General features: G+C 45.9%; 1 protein-coding gene across 1 annotated transcript in view; it reads left to right on the forward strand.

Moving 5' to 3' along the window:
• The window catches only part of CHAF1A (chromatin assembly factor 1 subunit A), a 384,823-nt gene that overhangs the window by 339,550 nt on the left and 24,818 nt on the right, over window positions 1-20,455 (forward strand). The window contains 1 exon segment of the mRNA XM_029614524.1: window positions 15,041-15,131. Coding sequence (XP_029470384.1) covers window positions 15,041-15,131 — 91 coding nt within the window.

Raw genomic sequence — 20,455 nt, forward strand, 5'->3', positions numbered from 1 at the left:
TTGCATCATCATCAAATCACAGACTTTCACTATACTGTTCCAGGAGATCAACAATGGAAGCATATGTTCTTGATGCATTGCTCATCCCTTGGAACAAGGGTCTTATGTATGCTTTTTCTCCCATTACTCTCATTTCACAGACTTTACTGAAACTGAGGAAGGACAAGAGAACAATGATTGTAGTAGTTCCTTCCTGGCCTCATCAAGCTTGGTTTTCATAGTTCCATTGATAAATCTACTAAATTTTCCAAAGCTCCTAACCCAGCACCAGAGTGCTCTTATCCATCCCAGTCTTCACCTTGGCTCTAACAGCATGAATGTTGAAAGCAAAGTGGTAATGGCATTAACATTTAATGGGGAAGTAAAGCAGGTCTTATTAGCAGCAAGAAACCTAACAATAGACATTCCTATAATTAGTAAGTGGAAAAGATTTTAATCATATTGTGCTACAGTTAATGAGATCCCCTTTACTGGCTCGGTGGCATCCTTATTTCAATACATATGTCACCTTTGTAATGTAGGATTAAAATCAAACTCTGTAAGAATTTATTTGAGTGCAATTTCTGCATATCACCATTTCTCAAAGAGATATTCCTATTTCACAATTATCAATAGTTTCAAAATTTAAAAAAGGTTTGTTCCATTTAAAATCTCCAATAAGAGCTCCACCCCCTTCAGTGGAACTTAACATAATTTTGGCTAAAAAAGAGGCCACTATTTGAACGTTTAGCAACTACAGATGCTAAATAGTTGACTTCAAAATGTTTGCTCCTCATAGCAATTATGTCCACATGAAGAGTTAGCAAACTACAAATATGCCTGCCTTATACGCAGATATTCCCAAACTAAACCATTTTAGGGACTTGCCCAAAATTCTTGCTGAAGATAGTTTCATCTTTCTCACAGGACAAGCAAGATGGTAGTCCTCACAAATGGGTGACATCACAGGATGGAGCCCTGTACGGAAAACTTTTCTGTCAAAGTTTCTACAAAGCTTTGACTGGCACTGCCACACTGAGTGCACTGAGCATGCTCATCCTGCAACTATCCCCGTGAGCCACACGTGTCTCCCTCAGTCTTCTTTTTTCCGCTCTGCAGTAAGCATAGCGGTTGGAGCTCTGTGAGGAAATTTTAACTTTTTTCCTCATGGGAAAACTTACTTTTTACTTCAAAAGACACTTTTCCCTGCACGTACGTTTTTATGACGCTCGGTGAGTACTTTGACTTACTTTTTAGGTCGATTCCTGTCACCTTCTAGCCTGTTAACCGACTGAAGCCTTCCCTCTCCCTATTTTTCAGTTAGCTACACATAGCCTGCGAGTGTCTCTCTGTGACACTCTGCTGGTTATTAGCGCTAGTGGGACAGGGACTTCAACGGTTTTCGTTGCCGCCAGGGCCCCTTTTCTTAGGGTCCTTTCTTCCCCGGTACCCTCGCGCAGTCGATGCCCATCGCTACCGTAGGTACCCCTCCTCGGTCTGTCGTGGATTTTAGGTGCCATCAGTACCCCTCCCCCGCAGTACCCTGATGCCATCCTCCCTGCATCGTTTATCAGTGCTGCCAGGTTTTTTATTCCTTCGTGCTGTCTTTCCCTTGGGCTCCTTCGGTGCTGCCTTACCCAGGTGCATGCCCTCGACGCATACCTTGTCTCGTCGTTGCCACGCATACTCCGGTCTATGCCACCATTGCCCGGGACACTTCCATCGATGCCAGGGTCACTTCCTCGATGCCATCCCTTAAATTATGGAGGCCATCGAGGTCCAGAGCCTTTCCATCGATGGGCATCGATGCCAGTCTATGCCACCGATGGGCGCCGATGCCAGCCGATTCCGTCGATGCCCGGGCCCATTCCATCGCTGGGCATCGATGCCCTCGACACCCACGTCGTTCCCATCGGTGTCTTCGTTCCTATCGATGCGGTCATTGACTCCATCGATGCCGGTTTCTTGTTTTTAATAACGATGTTTTTCGACTATTCGATGCCACATCCTTCCCATAGATACCTATGCCGATGCTGTCAGTGCTCCATCACTGACATCATTACTCTGGCCGAGTCATCGACATTTTTTCATATCTATTTTTGACGATACCTCGAGGCCACTTCGGCCGCCCTTGATACCGTCACTACCGACATAACACCGCCACGTAATGCCCTCGCAAGCACACAGTGCTCCATGCTTTGGGCTCTTTTAAATCCCCTTTTTAGCAGAGCAGGCATCCTGACAGTCCGTCATCTTTCGCCATCAAGGACAGCGAGGGCTTCCATCTCGGCGCTGGGGAATGACCGGGCCGAGCACCGTGGCGCCCATTGTCACCGACACAGTGATCGTCCGCTTGCTGACGCCATCCAGCTCATCGGTGCTATCCTTCTTGAGACTGGACAATGCTCGGGCAGAGCAACATCACCACTGCCATCAGCACTGTTCCGTACAGTTTCAGCAGTCCTTGGTGTTCCAGAAACACCGGATCGAGGTCCAACGGATTCTGCATTGGCGTCACTACACATCGAGCCGCTACGACGAGGGAGGGAGCATGAGCTCCAAGGGGCTCCCCTGTTCCTGGCGTGCCCCACCGTCAAGTGGTGCGGGATTTTGGCCCTCTGTTTTCAATAGCAGTCGAAATGCCATTCACGCCTGACCTGTCTCCTCTGTACCTGTGCCACCATACCAGGTTTCAGAGTGAGGCGGATGTTTTACGTCCACGGCCTACCCCTCGAGGACTCCGGATATCGACGATACCAACAATCTTCACCGGCTCATACTGCGGCGATCCTCGTCGGATGGTAAGTACCCGCTTCTGCGGCATTCCCATTGAGATGTGTTCTCTAATTCGGGCCACATGGTTCGAAAAGTTCTGGGTCATGTGCCTTTCAAGAACTGTATTGGTGTCACATATCGCTATGCTAGCTATGTCAGCCACAATACCAGGAGAACCCCTCTATCATTCTTGGGATTGCGTCAGGGCTTCCTCCCTTCTCAGCAATGAGGCTCTGTACCGATTAATGCTCTGTCCTCTGGTTTCTGCTTCAAAACCAAAGTTCAGGTGCGTTCGCTGATCTGCTCAACACGAGCCTCAGCAAATATTGCCTCAAGTATAAGTCTACCTTGAAGCCTGACGTCAGGTCTCAGTGTCATCTTGTACAGCACGCAGACATGCGGGTACGACTTACCGCTCACACTCCCGTGGGAGCTTACATGATATCCAGATTACTTCAGCCCTCCACTGGGACACCTCTTGGTCTCCCATCTGGCCGGATATCAGAGCGGCTACCCCCACCTTGTACCAAACTTCCCGGTACACTCCCCCCAGGCGCTGCAAAGTGCAGAGGGGAGAAGGGAGGGGGGTTGGGGAGTTTTAATTGCACTATTCTTTCTTTCCACAGAAAGTAGTCACTCTCTGCACATCCTGGACCTCAGAAATACTAAATTTCTGGTATTTCTGAGGTCCAGGATGGTACAATGGTAACTCTTGTTTCCATGCTTCCAGATTGCAGTAAGTATATTACTCTAATCTTTCTAAGTGCTTTATGGTGAGTCAACAAATCTGCCACTGGCATCACCTTCGGCAGCCGAACTTTTTCATTGAATCACTATTGGTGAATGCTGTTTCTCTGCGGACTGCAACATCATTCACGCTTTTCCTTGCAAGGACAGCTGCACAACCACAGTCAGTCCATGCAAGGAGCTCTAACTTCTTCATGACTCACTATACATTGCCTAACTGGGATTACTGTCACTACCATAAATCCCTTATACAACACTTCTGGACACCACAGTCATAAAGACCTTCCTGTCCAGTATACACGCAGACATTCTAAAAAAAAAAAAAAAATTTATTTTTTTTTTTTTTTTTTTTACATGTCCCTGCGTGCATCTTCTACTACCTCAGGCCCTCAATTCTTCATTGTCGGGCCATGGGGTTTTTTCACTATGCACTTTCCTCATAGAAAACTGCTATGGGTTACATTCAGTGACATTCCAATATTAGTGGGTCTAAGCTGTGCAACCGCTTCGTCCCTCATCCATATTACAGATCTAGAACCAAAACCTAGTCTGATTCTGCTCATGCTCGCATTTACTCAGGGTTGTAAAGTTTGGCCTAAAAGTTTACAAACCCTATATGCGTCTATCCACTCCAGGCACAGTTTTCTCATAAACTTTCTGAAGCTTATAGTCATGAGTTATACCCGTATGCCTTCCAATGCTGCCTCTGCAACAAACCTTTGTGCATACAGACAGACAGCATAGGGATAATGTGCTTTCTAACACACAAGCACCCATTACCTTAGCTGCCCTGCTGAGAAGCTGCGCAGCTCTATCCTTGGCCCTTGCTCATTTCATGTATCCTCAAGCCACTCATCTAAGAGATTGCTGAACGCACTAGCAGACCTTCTCCATGCAGGTTTCTATCCTCTCGAATGGTCTCCGACTACATGTGTAAAGAGAAAAATCTTCTAACGCTGAGGTCAACCAAACTTGCCCTCTGCGTCTGAATCGAACCATACGGTGCACAGATCCTACTCCCTATACATGTTTCCAATGTGTTTCCATAGATGCCTTTCTTCCATCAAGGGCCTCTTAACTATATCTCTTCTGCTGCCTCTCATAGCCAGCACTCTTCTAATGTGGAACAGGGACGGGGTTCACTATTCTCTAACCCTCGTCCTGACCGAGACCAGTATGCTTCCCATACTTCTCAGTCTATCACACCAGTAACCAATCTACCTCCTCACCAGTCAGTCCCACATCGTAGACTAACTGATGTTCTCAGGTTTCTGGTAGCGCCACAACACCTTCCACACTTAAATCCTACCATTCAAATGGCAGGATTTACCACATGACGCATACAAAAGGGTAATACCCTTTTTTCTTTTCCACACCACTCTTTCTCTTGCTCCCTCGGATTCTGCTCCCCAAACATCCTCCACATACGTACACCTCTGTTCCAACTGGTGTATCATTTGGGAGTGGGGATACCCGATTTACGGTACATCCCTTCTGAGTCAGCTTACCATGGATTATCCACTGATCAAGCCGCCTCTATTTTCACTATTCACAGAATGGAATACATACATACATACATTTCACAGTTTGGCATGGGACATTCTTCCCTCATAAATGTCAGTTCTGCCAGCAGTGTCAATGAGTTATACACTTCTAGTTACATACTCATATGACCCTGCTTTCCTCCGTCACTGAGTGGTTTTCTCAAGTTCAACTTTCTATCTTTCTTAAGGTAGACGTTGCATCTCACCTTACTCAGGATATACTCTGCCCATTTTTTCCAACATCTCTCTCACCAGAGCAAGAGGATTCTTTCCTTTTCTTGGACAGAAAGGCTACGCTTGTATTCTACCTAGCTTGCCTACATTCCATAGGAATTCCACCTAACTCTTTCCTTCTGTGGCAAGAGCCAAGCTGCGAGTTCCAGTTGGCAAACAGACCTATTCCTCCTAATAAACGGTCTGTATCTCTTTTCCTACCAACAAGCAGGCTTTTCACTACAACACTGTGTGTAACCACACTCTGTTCCATCCGCCTCAGCCTTAATAGCTTCCCTTCGGCTGCTGCTGCTTGTACACATATTATCAGGCTGCAACCTGGAGTTCTCTCCATACCTTCGCAGCCCATTATTGCTTACACACGACTGGCCGGCATGCTCCATGTTTGGCCAGTCCGTCTACTCTTATTCCTTTCGGGTTAACTACCCAACATCCTTCCACCAACCCTTTAAGGATTTCTGGATGCCCTCCATTCCAAACTCTACCCACGTCATCGCGCCCTTCACGCATCTTGGGTCCATTTGGTGCACTCTCGGGCATCCTCAGCTCGGTACTCACCCATTTATGAGGACTACCATCCTGCTTGTCCTGTGAGAAATGTTCATCTGTGAGGAAGGTGTCTCCAGGTAAAAGTCCTTCACAGGGGACCTTTTCTCTCTGTGCTTACCTCCCGAGGACCATTCCTCTCGGGTTTGTATAATTGGTAAAAGAAATTTCTCAGCCTTGTAACTAAGCAATTATCTTTTATTAAGTAACAGTAGGAAATAAGAGACAGTTTAAGAATGCGAGAAATAGGGGGGCGCTCTTCCGCCGGCGAACAAGATGGCCGCGTAACAACCTTGCTCCGCTCCCGATGTGGCGAGATTAGTGGCGAACCCCGGCTTCCCTCACGCTACACCCCTCAAACGAGTGCGCTTCGGCAGCTGACAGTCTCCCGACACCGGCGGTTATGGCGGTGAAGAAAAAAGCCGTAGATCTCAAGCATTTTCAGTTTAGCAAGCTCCCCCCGGATCTCGGCGATGACCATGAGGCAGGGCCGGCGCAGGCCACGGACCCGGCGAGCACAGCACTGACGCAGGTACCCGACTCCCCAACGGGAAAGACCGCGGAATGGGCAGAGACGACAGCCCAACTTAAAAATGATATTAGAGGGTGGTTTATTGAATTTAGGGCTGACTTAAAGACGCATAAACAAGAGCTTATGGCCTCCATGGCGGACATCCGCGAGGATATAGCTGGCCTGGGCATTAGAGTAGACGAGCTCGAGACCCGCGTGGATGCCCATGGGACCTCCATGAATACCATCATTACACAGCAGAATGCTATGGAAGCTGATTTTGGCTCCATTCAGGAAAAATTGGAGGACTTGGAAAATCGCTCCAGGCGCTGCAATATTAGAATTCGGGGGGTCCCAGAAGCGCCTGAGTTTGGGGATACTATGAAAACAGCCAGCGCTATCTGCGACTATATTCTTACCCACCGCCTGGATTCTGAAGGTCAGCCGGAGGGACTTCTACCTGAACCTGTCAGGTTAGAGAGAGCGCATAGGGCTCTTGGCCCCCGCACAGACACCAGGCCGAGAGATATTGTTATCTGCTGTCATAGCTTTTTGCTAAAATCCAAAATCATGGAGATTGCGAGCAAGCGGAATTCCTGGTCTTGGGAAGGCCACTCTTTGTCACTCTTTCAAGATCTGGCGCCCTCGACTTTGCGCAAAAGATTTGAACTGAAGGAAATTACCACGTATTTACGGGCTGAGAACATTCGCTACCGGTGGACCTTCCCGTTTGGGCTCCAATTCACGCTCAACGGTGTGACATCGCGGGTTAAAACACCTGCGGATGCTCTGGGGGCACTTAATAAGGCTGGCTACAGACCTAGTATTGAGGCACCGAAGAAGCCTATTCGGCATACGAAACTGGATGACCATCCAAAATGGCGCAGAGTCGGGAAAGGAGGAAGTAGACTGCGCCGCCATTCTGAGGATTCACGTGCTGTGTTATCTGACCAAGGCTGATTTTCCTGTTCTGAGCGGCGGGATCGTTGACGGGAGCAGGGGACCAGATGCACCTGCGCTACTTTCTTCTTTTATACTCCAATGCTTCTCTCCTGCAGAAGTACGCTGTGGGCTCTATCTGTGGTCCGCGGGAGACTACTGGGACTTCATTATGCTGTGAGACTGTTTGGTTTGGTACATTTTGAGAGGGGGGATGTAAGGGGTTCTTTGTTGTGTTTTTTTTCTCGGTAAAGGGTAGGGGGCGGGAGCTTGCGGGCCATGCTGGTGGAGAGTGACTCCCCGGAGTGGTGTTTTTTCACTCACGGGAACCAGTGGGTGATGTTGTGGTTCGGGGGGGTTGGGGGTTTCTTTTATCCAGGGGACTCTAGAGTTCAAATTGTCTGGGGTGGCTTGATTCCTGTTGTGTTGCAGTGTAACTACTATCCTGTCCCTTATGGCTACATTATCTAGGGGAATGGATCAGGGAGAGTGTGTTATGTCCCTTAACGTAAAAGGCCTTAATCATTATCGCAAAAGGTTTTTATTGTATCAGGATTTACGTACCCATCATGTTTCTATTGCATTAATCCAGGAGACCCATTTGAAAAAACGGCATGAAAGAGTATTGTCATCTTCCTTTTATCCTCATCAATATCTTGCAGCTAGCACCAAAGGTTCTAAATATACAGGAGTGGGTATCCTTATTGCTCGGGATCTTGTCCATGAAGTTTTACAGGTTGCTAGGGATCCTGGGGGACGCTATGTGCTACTCAAAATACGAGTGGGCCAGCAGGTGATCACCTTACTTAGCATTTACGCCCCTAATACGGGACAGGATCTTTTTTTCAAGGAAATAGATGAGGTGCTGACTAAATATGCGGAAGGGGCAATAATTCTGGGGGGGGATTTCAATGTGACTCACAGCCCTTCTCTAGATAACTCCACACGCACCTCCACAGTTCCCAAAAAGGTGCGGACACAATTATCCTCTTTGATATCCCATTGGCAACTAGGTGACGCCTGGCGGCAGAGAAATCCCCACTCACGGTGTTATAGTTATTTCTCACCAGCTCACCAACTTTACTCCAGACTGGATTATTTCTTGGTGGATAGGCAAACACAAAATTGGGTGACCGATGCTGGCCTTGAGCCCATTGTGTGGTCTGACCACGCTCCGGTTTGGATACGGCTCCACCTCCATAATAGAGACCCGGGGTTGAAATTCTGGTGATTAAATGAAGGTCTTCTCAAGGATCCCACTTTTGTGGCCCATCTAGGTGAGCAGCTTACTGCATTTTTTCAACAACATCAGGCTGATAGTACACCCACGCCAACGATATGGGACTGTTCCAAGGCGGTGGCGCGGGGTCTCCTTGTCTCCCGTGCGTCCTTTTGCAAAAAAGAGAAGGAGAAACAAAGACAAATCCTGTCTGCTGAGTTAGCTCATTTATCTCAGCGACATATGCAAACGCAGTGCCCGCTGACTCTAAAAAAAAAAATGACTGGCATTCGTGATGCCATTAAGGCGCTAGATGCAGATAAACTAGCGTTTCAATTGGATGTGGTTAAGCAGAAATATTTTGAGGAGGGCAACAAGGCCCGCCGATTAAAGGCAGTCTTCCTCCAAAATAACATCATTAAAATAAAAGATAAGGGGGGTCCCTTCATTACGTCCTCGGAAGGAATCCGAAAATGCTTTACTGATTTCTATGGTCAACTTTATAGCGCAGATAAGTCCATACTAGATTCGGACATAGATACGTACTTACAGGATTTGTCTTTACCCACTCTCACGGACTCACAACAGGAATATCTAGATGCACCCATATTACTTGAGGAGGTTCAACGGGCGATCACAGCCCTAAAGCCGGGTAAGGCCCCGGGTCTAGACGGGCTGACGGGCAGTTATTATAAAAAACTTTCGTCTGTGGTGGCGGAACCCCTTTTGGAGATGTTTAATTCTTTGCGCACTACTGCATCGATAGCGATTAATGCTAATGTTGCCGGTATTACGGTTCTGGCCAAGCCGGGAAGGGATCCTATCCATTGTGGGTCGTATCGCCCAATCTCCCTGATAAACTTAGATTTAAAAATTCTAGCCCGGATACTAGCAGAACGGCTTAAGGGCATTCTTCCCTCCCTCGTACATAATGACCAAGTAGGATTTGTTCCCTCTCGTATGGCAAGTGATAATATTCGAAAGGTCATAGATTTAATAGATTGGGTACACCATCATAAGTTACCGGCTGCTTTACTGGCTATCGATGCAGAAAAAGCCTTTGACTTAGTTCATTGGCCCTTTCTCTTTCGGGTTTTGGACACCATGCATTTTGGCGCTTCTTTCCAACTGTGGATAAAGAAATTGTATGAGAAGCCTCAAGCAAGGGTTAAAGTTAATGGGGGTTACGGCCCGGTCCTTGATATACAGAGAGGAACTAGGCAGGGATGCCCACTGTCCCCTATGCTTTTTGCTCTTTTTTTGGAACCTTTTGCTTTGACAGTGCGGAAGTCCGCCTTGATTACGGGAGTCCAAATGGAAGATTTACATTTCAAGCTGTCCCTTTTTGCGGACGACATCCTCTTTACCTTAACTGACCCTGCAATTTCTTTAAAGGGGGTTTCGGACGCTCTGGAACAGTTCCATAAGGTGTCGGGCTTCACGGTAAACCTAGAGAAATCGGAACTGTTGAATCTCACTTTACCCCAACAGACAGTAGTGGATATCAAAAAACAATTCCCCTTCAGATGGGCCAGCGTCTCCCTTAAATACTTGGGAGTTCAGATTGGTCCCTATACGTCACAATTACACTCTCTCAATTATACTTCTCTATGAAAAAAACTTGATAGGGATATGCTGACTTGGTACAGGGATTCCCATTCATGGCTGGGTAGGTTGGCTATAGTTAAAATGGTCATCCTTCCACGCCTGCTATATTTTTTCTCCACTATCCCTATTTTTATACCCTCACTTCTCTTAAAGAAGTGGCAGGCCAAAATTTATGGCTTCATCTGGCGGAAACGGCCGCCTCGGGTGGCTCGTTCAGTTCTATTCTTACCCAAACGGGCAGGGGGATTGGGGGCTCCGAATCTCCTGTGGTATTATGCTGCAGCACAGCTTCGATTTTTGGTAGATTTTTACAATACAGTGGATGTCAAACAATGGGTCCAACTGGAACAGAGGCAGGTCGGGTCTATGCCTATTCAGGCGTTAGCCTGGCAACCTAGATCCACTTGGCTTCCGTTAACCCAGGTGCCCCCAGCATTACATACTACTTTACGGGTTTGGACGGCCTGGAAATCTAAGCTTGTGGGCAATAAGGCATACTTCCAATCCTCACGCCTCTTCCATAATAATCTTTTCCAAAGCAGGAATAATACTCGCCTAGCTGACTGGGAACAGCATGGGCTCACTACCTTTGGGCAGGTATTGATGGGAGGTACCTTGCGCACTTTATCAGCCCTATCTCTCCCAGGGCCCAATGACTCCGGGCAAGTACTAGCATATGCGCAGGTTCGCCATTTTATACGCTCACTGATCTCGACCAACCAGATTCATCCATCTAAAACGCTCTTTGAGTCGTTTTGTGAGCATTCCGATAAAATGAAGGGCATTCTATCAAAAATATACAAACTATTGAATAATCAGTCACCTTACGAGGCGACCCACATTCAAGCCTGGCATAGGGACCTCGGAGAAGTCCTCTCTAAAGATGATTGGGATCTCATTTTTCTACAATTGTCTAAGGTGTCTATTGCGGCCTCCATACAAGAGCATTGCTATAAGGTGCTGTATAGATGGCATTTGACCCCCGATAAACTGCATAGAATGATACCTGCCATCTCTAATTTATGTTGGCGAGGCTGTGGACACATTGCTACTTATATCCATGTGTGGTGGCACTGCCCGAAGGTTACCTCCTTTTGGGACGAGCTTTTTGCGTGGATAGCGTCAGTAGTACCGGGCTTTAGAGTCCCGAGCGTTTTAAACGTATTGTTGCATGTTCCTTCTGACAAATACCCGAAATCTACCAACACATTTCTCAGTCAAGTATACATAGCTGCCAGGACTGAACTGGCCGCTGCCTGGAAACTACCAGACACACCGACCAGGGCAGTTGTGCTTCATAGGTTACACAGACAGTATCACCTATCCCATCTTACCGCTGTCAAACATGACAAGCTGAAATCTTTTCAGATAATTTGGAGGCCGCTGATGCAATGGCTAAAGGCTCAGAACCCTATTCCATAGGGGATGCACACTTAGCTAATTAGCTTTTTGGGCACATACACACATACACACGCAAGCTTCTCTATACTTTGGACAGGTGGTGTACGGGTTCATAGATAACACACGGACACAGGGATCGATTATATATTAGCAAGGTTTATTGGTACCAAGACAGACATCTTTTAGAGCAATGTGTTTCACGTGGTAACCTGGATTGGGGGGGGGGGGAAGGGGATTGGGATATGGTTTTGACGGTACATATGTTGGCCTTTGTTTGTTCTCGGCTGCACATGAGTATACTTCATCAAATGTTTTGGAACGTAATTGTTCTGTACATGTTATACTCTTGGTTGTTTTTTCCATGGTATTGTTACTTGGTTACATTTTGTATATGTACTGTATTTTCAATAAAATTATAAATTAAAAAAAAAAAAAAAAGAATGCGAGAAATACAGTCGATTCTCGGGAGTAGTTTGAGACAGTTCCAATAATGACTTGTCCCAGAATCTACTCAACTTATCCATCACATTTAGCTTTGTTAAATAGCACAGTGTTTTTACTTATTTTCTTTCTCCGGGGCTTACCATATTAGGCATGGAAAGTTACAGAAACTTCTTAATACTAAGGCTAGAATTGAGAGCTGCCAAATACCTTTATCTGAGATAATTTTCTGTTCACTGGTTTCTGGCCTTGGACTTATAATGGGTGAATTTGTGTAGCCACTGTTTCAGTTTCTTGCTCAAGGTTATGCCTGTTTCTCACTTGTTCTGCATTCTTGCTGAAGTCTTCATTTCATTATTTTATTATTTATTTTAACCCATTCCATCTTCAGAAAGCAGGTGTTGCTTGCCTGTAACAGGTGTTCTCACAGGACAGCAGGATGTTAGTCCTCACGAAACCCACCTGCCACCCCGCGGAGTTGGATCTCTATACGTTTTCACGTTTTATTTTAGTTTCGCTTGCGCTTTTAGCTATAAGACAAGACTGAGGGAGACACCTGTGGCTCACGGGGATAGTTGCAGGCTGAGCATGCTCAGTGCACTCAGTGTGCCAGTGCCAGTCAAAGCTTTGTAGAAACTTTGACAGAAAAGTTTTCCGTACAGGGCTCCATCCCGTGATGTCACCCATTTGTGAGGACTAACATCCTGCTGTCCTGTGAGAACACCTGTTACAGGCAAGCAACACCTGCTAAACCAAACATTAACTTCCAACATTTCTCCACAACAGAACAAAATTTCCATACCCTGGACTGTTGATGAGCGTTACTTTACTTACACAGAACTAAACCTTATAGAAAATATGCACAGTTAATCCTTGCATACTTGAACAACAGAAATGGCTAGGTAAGAAACAAACACTATCTAATTGGCTATCATAGGGTGTCTCTTGTTACTCCAAAGCAGGAGTACAATGCCCACAAAAGGTAACAGTACACCAACTAAGGGCAAATGCATCCACCATTGTACATTTAAATTCAAGACATTTGTAAACCGGCTACTTAGTCAACTGTTTGCACTTTTACAAACATTATTATTTGGAACAAGATTCATGCAATTACAGTAATTTTAGTCAGTTCTTAAAAATGTATTTCATTAACAGCTTCAACTTCCCTTTTGTTTGTCTAGGAGGTTGCACAAAAAATATATCTATAAATAAATGTTAAAACAATACCATATATTGATGGAGACCCTTAGCTAGAGAGTTTCCACTTGTGTGGGGTTTTGTCCTGCTTGTCCACAAAGAAAATGGAGTTGCTTACCTATAACAGGTGTTGTCTGTGGACAGCAGGACAAATCAGCCACACAATACCTCCCACCTCCCTAAATTTGAAGCTTATCTAGGGAATAACTGACAGGACTCACGCTGGGACGGCTGTGCAAAAATGTCCATGCATGCTCAAGACTTTTTTTTGTCAGTAACAGCTGTGAGTTTTTCCACGTCTGTGCTGTCAGACATCATTCACTTGATTAGCTGATTTGTCTTACTGTCCATGGAGAAAACCTATTTACAGGTAAGCAACTCTGCTTTACCCAATTATAGTTGGGTAAACTGCTAAATAGGGATATAGTGATTTGCCCAGAGTCAAACACCATCCATAGCAAGGAGCGCACTGAATTCATTTCCCAGCACGTTTGCTGATTCTCCTTTAACCACTACATATATAGAAACATAGAAATGATGGCAGAAGACGACCAAACGGTCCATCCAGTCTGCCCAGCAAGCTTTCACTTTTTTTTCCCATACTTATCTGTTTCTCTTGTCCCTTGTAAGTGACTTTTTGTTCTTTCCCTTCCACCCCGCCATCCCTTCCACCCTCACCATCTATGTAGTTAGCAGTGCTGGAGCTGCATCTAAGTGAAGTATCTAGCTAATTGTTTAGTAACTGTCGTCATAGCAAGCTACTCCCACGCATGTTTATCCAGCCTATGTAACTCAGTTCTTGTTGGTTGTTGTCCGAATACACTGGGCAACAAATTTTCACAAAAGTCATGTTACGGAAATGAAATTAGTCAATTCTTATAAATTTCCATGTGCTAAACACGAATGTGACTGTGAAAATGCAAAATTGGCTCTAGTTTTTTTTGTAATATGCAATAATATAATTACATCTTGAACTGTATGCCAATAGTAGGAGACCTACGGTTAATACCGTTTGAAAAATGAAGTAATAGACTACGTCTTAGATTTCTTTGCTTGTCTCTTGTACACCTGTTCGGGAGCATCTCTGCGGAGTGTCCAGCAGTAGTCAGCCAGCATGAATATTTCAAATGCTCACCCTTTCTGACTGGGCTTCATATAGTACACTGCTGACATCAGCTTACTCGGCAGCAGCATGGCAGTAGAACTGCATTGCATCAGAAAATGATGTAATAAACTCTGGATGATGTGTGCATGATGGTATTATGCAATATTACATCATTCTAGGCTTATTTACAGTCCTGGATAAATTTACATGACTAAACATAGAAAGTGAACTATATTAAATATCTTCAAAACGAGAGCCAATAAAAACTTTTCATGGTCATATTCATGTTCAGCACATCAAGATACTACAGAGTAGGACCTTTTTAGGTCAGTAACACTTTCATTGTTGCCCAGTAATATAAATCATCTTTACATCATTCCCCCTACCGTTGAAGCAGTGAAGTATCCAGCTAATTTGGTTTGGGGTAGTAACCGCCGTATCAAGCAAGCTACTCCCCTGCTTTTTTGTGGATGCAAATCCTTTTTTTTTCCCCCCCATTTCCTCTTGCCGTTGAAGCATAGAGCAATGTTGGAGTCACATTAACAGTGTGTGTTTGTTTAATTAAGTCTTGACTACACTTTCTACTTTACACTTGACTACACTTTCCAGCATGCCTAGCTTTCTCTGCCCATACATGTTGGAGGTTTGTGTTCAGTTTTCCCTAGCATCTTTCCTTCCTTTTTCTTCTGCTCTAGTTTGTTTAAAGATGGGCCTTTGATCCTCAGTGGAATTATTTTGTTCTGACACATTTTAAGTTTTGGGAGTCTCTGAAACGTCTCTTACCATTTCAGGCTGAGGTAGTGGAAGTTGATGGATTCCAGGCAGATACAGAAGAAGAAGAGAATGAGGATCCGGACTGTTTGATTGTAGACATGGAGCCAGGTGAGAAAAAAAATGTGAAATTTAAACTAACTTGTTAATTTCCTTATCCCAGGACAAGCAGGATGATAGTCCTCATATATGGGTGCCATCATCGATGGAGCCCCCTCACGGAAAAACTTCTGTCAAAGTTTCTAGAAACTTTTGGCTGGCACACTGAGCCTACTGAGCATGCCCAGCATGCCATGATCCCTGCATCCACAGGGGTCTCCCTCCAGTCTCTCTTTTTCAGCGCTGTTTTTAGCCTCGCGTTGAAGGAGCTCTGAGTTTTTCTCACTATTTTTCCTCTCAGAATATTTCACCTAAAATTAATATTTTCTGTCACAAAAATTTCCCATCGTGTCTCCCTTCGACTTCCTGTTCGGTGACCACTCTTTGGAGCCTTTTTTCACCGATTCTGGTTATTTTTTATAACCGGTATCTGCAAGTCACCGACCGTTACCAGGCCTAAAAATTTTCAACATTGGCCACCGGTTTCAAAAGATGTCCTAATTGTCCCCGGACAATGTCAATTACAGACCCGCACGACATTTGCGTTTTGTGCCTGGGATCAGGCCATGAGGTCTGCATGTTCAACCTGCGCCCAGATGACACCAAAGGGCAGGCATGCCCGGATTGACAAGATGGAGGAACTTTTTAAAAGGATCACTCCATCATCATTGTCGGCGTCATCACCGAAAATACTGGCTGCTTCTGCTGAAAAGCAAAGAGGTAAGAAGAAATTCGGTGACCAATCATCACCAATGCCATCAGGATCTTTGATAGCGTCCTCGTCCGCCAGTAAAGAACATTGAGAGAAAAAACGTCATCGGCACCGATCCAATTCCGTTCCTTCGGATCCATCAGTGACCACATCGAGTTCGTAGGAGGTCGAACCGATGACAAAATGGGTCCGGGTACAAGAGCTTCCATGCCCCTCTGTACCTGAGACACCGAGGCGCTTTCCGCAGGCAACTGTGTTAGAGGCTGTACCGACACATACTGTTGTGGAAGTACCAGCAGTGCCAGTTCTTCCTTCTCCGGTGACAGAATCCTGTCCCAGTGTCAAAAGAAGTAGTCACCTCGATGATTCAGCAAGCAGTCACCGAAGCTTGGAAGAAATTCCAACCTCCATCGACACCGATGCCACCATCAGCACCTGAGCCGACCATATTTGCTCCACTACTAACAAGGATCGATGCCTTGCTCGGTGCCCTCCCGGCACCGACACAGATACCATCGGGTGCTACGATACCTCCATCGGAGCCATCTTTACACCCGCAACCAAAGACTGCACCGCCAATTCCGATTCCAGGTTCATCTGAGGACAATGACCATGACTTGGATCATACACCTGGACCATCGGGCTTACAAAAGACTTCGATGCTGTTTCCTAGTCCTTCGATGCCCTCGCAGCCTGTCCATCGGGAGATTTTATTGGCCGTTCCCGTCGATGCCATCTGTGCCCTTCGGTTCTCAGTCGAGACCTTTTCTGCCTCCATCAATGCCAAAGCAAATTCCAACTCAAATTCCAAAATCTGCATCGATGACAAAGCATCCTCTTCTGCAGGATACTACACATCCTTCTGGATCTTATTTCCAGCAGCCACCAAATACTTGGGAGGACGTCAATACTGATTCTAATACTGACAGTGATGACCTTCCATCTGAACCTTCTCCACCAGAAGAGCAAAGGAAGTCCCCACCAGAGGACCTATCTTTTCAACACTTTGTTAAAGAAATGGCAGATACCATTCCATTTGAACTGCTGGCTGAAGAAGATACTAGACATAAGACACTAGAGGTCCTACAATTTGTAGATGCACCAAAGGAGATCATGGCAATACCTATCCATGAAGTTCTTCTAGAGCTTCAACACCGCCTTTGGGAGCATCCTTGTTCTGTGCCTGCAGTTAATAGGAGAACAGATGCTACATACTTCGTCCAGCATACACCAGGTTTCCAAAAGCCACAGTTACCACACAATTACTTTGTTGTGGAATCTGCTCAGAAAAAGGCAAGGAAACAGAAGCCACATTCATCTACTCCTCCAGGAAAGGAACATAGATTCCTTGATACTTTAGGAAGAAAGGTATTCCAGGGGTCCATGCTGGTGTCACGTATAGCTGCATACCAGCTATATATGACCCAATATCAAAGGAATTTATGGAAACAGGTCCAGGAATTAGCAGATTCCCTTCCTCAACAACAACAACAAACACTCAACGCCCTTGTTGACAAGGGACTAGAGTCAGGAAAACATGAAGTCAGGGCCGCATATGATTCTTTCGAGACTTCGGCCCGTTTATCAGCTATGGGAATTAGTGCACAGAGGTGGGGTTGGCTGAAGGCTTCCCATCTCAGAATGGAAGTCCAAGAGAGACTCATGGACCTTCCATGCACAGGAGACGACCTCTTTGGAGAGAAGGTACAGGCCACGATATCTTTACTTAAAGATCATCACGAGACACTACGTCAACTCTAAGTTACCATTGGATCCAGCATAGCCACTGCTATTACTAGCAATGGTAACGTGGAATAGACTTAGTTTTTGGGTACTTGCCAGGTTCTTATGACCTGGATTGGCCACTGTTGGAAACAGGATGCTGGGCTTGATGGACCCTTGGTCTGACCCAGTATGGCATATTCTTATGTTCTCTGTATGTAAACCCGCTAGGCGTGACACTAGGCACCCTTTTTACAGACCTCGTAGGTACTATTCTCCTACCTCCTCTGCACGACCTTTCCGTCAACCTCCGAGAGGACGTTCACGTCAGCCAAAACAGGTTAAGCCTCAGCCACCTCCAAAGTCAACACCTGCATCTGGTTTTTGAAATGTACGCCAGAGGACAGCAGCTTCTCCCACAATCCTCAAACCAAATTACCCTTAGGAGGTCGGCTCCATTACTTCCAACATCAATGGAGTCTCATCACCACAGACCAATGGGTTCTAGCTATCCTAAGGAGAGGATACCGCCTAAAATTTCAAACTCTACCCCCAGAGTCTCCACCTTGCCCCTCTGTGGTCCCACAGCATCATAACGTCTCAACTACAATCAAAGCTTTCCACCCTTCTGACTACCAGGGCTGTAGAAACCGTTCCCCGGTCTCAACAGGGCAGAGGGTTCTACTCCCACTGTTTTCTCATTCCAAAGAAAACAGGCGGCCTCCGTCCCATACTAGACCTCCGCAATCTCAACAAATTTCTCCACAAAGAAAAATTCCAAATGGTTTCCCTAGGGACCATTCTTCCCTTGTTGCAACAAGAGGATTGGCTCTGTTCTCTAGACCTTCAAGATGCCTACGCTCACATTCCCATTTCCCCACATCATCGAAAGTACTTGCGATTTGTAATGGGGAAAGGGCATTATCAGTATCGAGTCCTCCCATTTGGACTGGCCTCAGCACCTCGAGTATTCACAAAGTGCATGGCAGTCGCAGCCACACATTTGAGAAAAAACAGCATTCATGTTTCTCCATACCTAGACTGACTCATCAGGAATCCATCCAAACAAGGAGCTCTTGCCGCACTCCAGTGCACCATATCCCTCCTGCATTCCTTGGGGTTTCTAATCAACTACCAGAAATCGCATTTGACCCCGTCTCAGATTCTTACTTTCATCGGGGCAGACCTCAATACCACAATCGCAAAAGCTTTTCTTCCAAGCGACTGTGCCAACAATCTAGCAACGCTGGCAAATCACTTGAGTACCTGCAACGTTGCCACTGCTCTGCAATTCCTAACCCTGTTAGGCCACATGGCGTCTACAGTTCATGTAACACCTATGGCAAAGCTAGCCATGAGAAGGACTCAATGGACATTAAAGTCTCAATGGCTGCAAGCAATTCAGCCTCTGTTGACCATGATTCGAATCACAGACAATTTACATCTTTCACTTCAATGGTGGACAAACCAGTCTGCTTTACGGACCAGCTTACCATTCCAGCAACCGACTTCTCAAGTAACTCTAACCACAGGCGCATCCTATTTGGGATGGGGAGCGCACGTAAACAACCTTCAGACTCAAGGTACGTGGACACCGCTCGAACAAAATTGTCAAACCTTTTGGAGCTTTGAGCGATAAGATATGCACTCTATGCCTTCAAGGACTGCCTATCCCACAAGGTTGTGTTGATACAGACAGACAACACAGTGGCAATGTGGTACATAAACAAGCAGGGAGGCACAGGCTCCTATCTCCTCTGTCAGGAAGCAGTGCAGATTTGGGACTGGGCCTTAGCACACTCCATGAGCCTCAAGGCCACGTACCTAGCAGGCATACAAAATGTCCTAGCGGACAATCTCAGTCAACGTTTCCATCCACACGAATGGTCTCTGGATCCCTGTGTAGCGAGCAAAATTTTTCAACGCTGGGGTCAACCAACCATAGACCTCTTTGCGTCCAAATTGAATCACAAGGTGGAAAGGTTTTGCTCCCTCCACAGCCGTCGACAAAGGTTCCCCCAAGGACTCCTTTGCTCGCCCTTGGAACACAGGCCTTCTGTATGCATATCCTCTGATCCCGCTAATAGCCAAGACTCTCGTGAAGCTCCAACAGGACAAGGGGATAATGATCCTCATAGCCCCGTATTGGCCTCAACAAGTTTGGTTTCTAATACTTCTCGACCTCTCGATCAGAGACCTAATTCGCCTGGGCACAGGACCCACTCTCATAACTCAAAATCAAGGCAAGTTACGCCACCCGAACATGCAAACCCTTGCCTTGACAGCATGGATGTTGAAAGCTTGATTTTACAACCATTCAATCTTTGAACGCCGGTCTCACAGGTTCTCGTAGCTTCACGAAAGCCTTCCACATGTAAATCTTACAGTTTCAAATGGACTAGATTTACTAAATGGTGCACGCAAAATGGTGTTAACCCTTTTTCTTGTTCCACTTCATCTTAACTAGATTACTTATGGCACCTTTCAGAATCTGGACTCCAGACTACTTCTGTATGTGTACACCTCAGTGTCATAGCAGCATATCACAAACCGATACGGGATGCCCCTATTTCAGCACAACCCCTAGTCAGTCTGTTTATGAGAGGCTTACTTCAGCTAAAGCCTCCCATCCGATCACCGGTTACGGAATGGGGCCTTAATGTAGTACTTGCAAGACTCATGCACTCTCCGTTTGAGCCTTTGCATTCCTGCGATGTGAAATTTCTTACATGGAAAGTATTTTTCCTCATAGCTATCACATCGGCTAGGAGGGTCAGTGAGTTACAAGCACTGGTGACTTACTCACCCTATACCAGGTTCCTGCACGACCGAGTGGTCCTATGCACTCGCCCTAAATTTCTGCCTAAAGTGGTAACGGCTTTTCACTTCAACCAATCGATTG

Source organism: Rhinatrema bivittatum, chromosome 8, assembly GCF_901001135.1.
Source record: "Rhinatrema bivittatum chromosome 8, aRhiBiv1.1, whole genome shotgun sequence".
NCBI lineage: Eukaryota > Metazoa > Chordata > Amphibia > Gymnophiona > Rhinatrematidae > Rhinatrema > Rhinatrema bivittatum.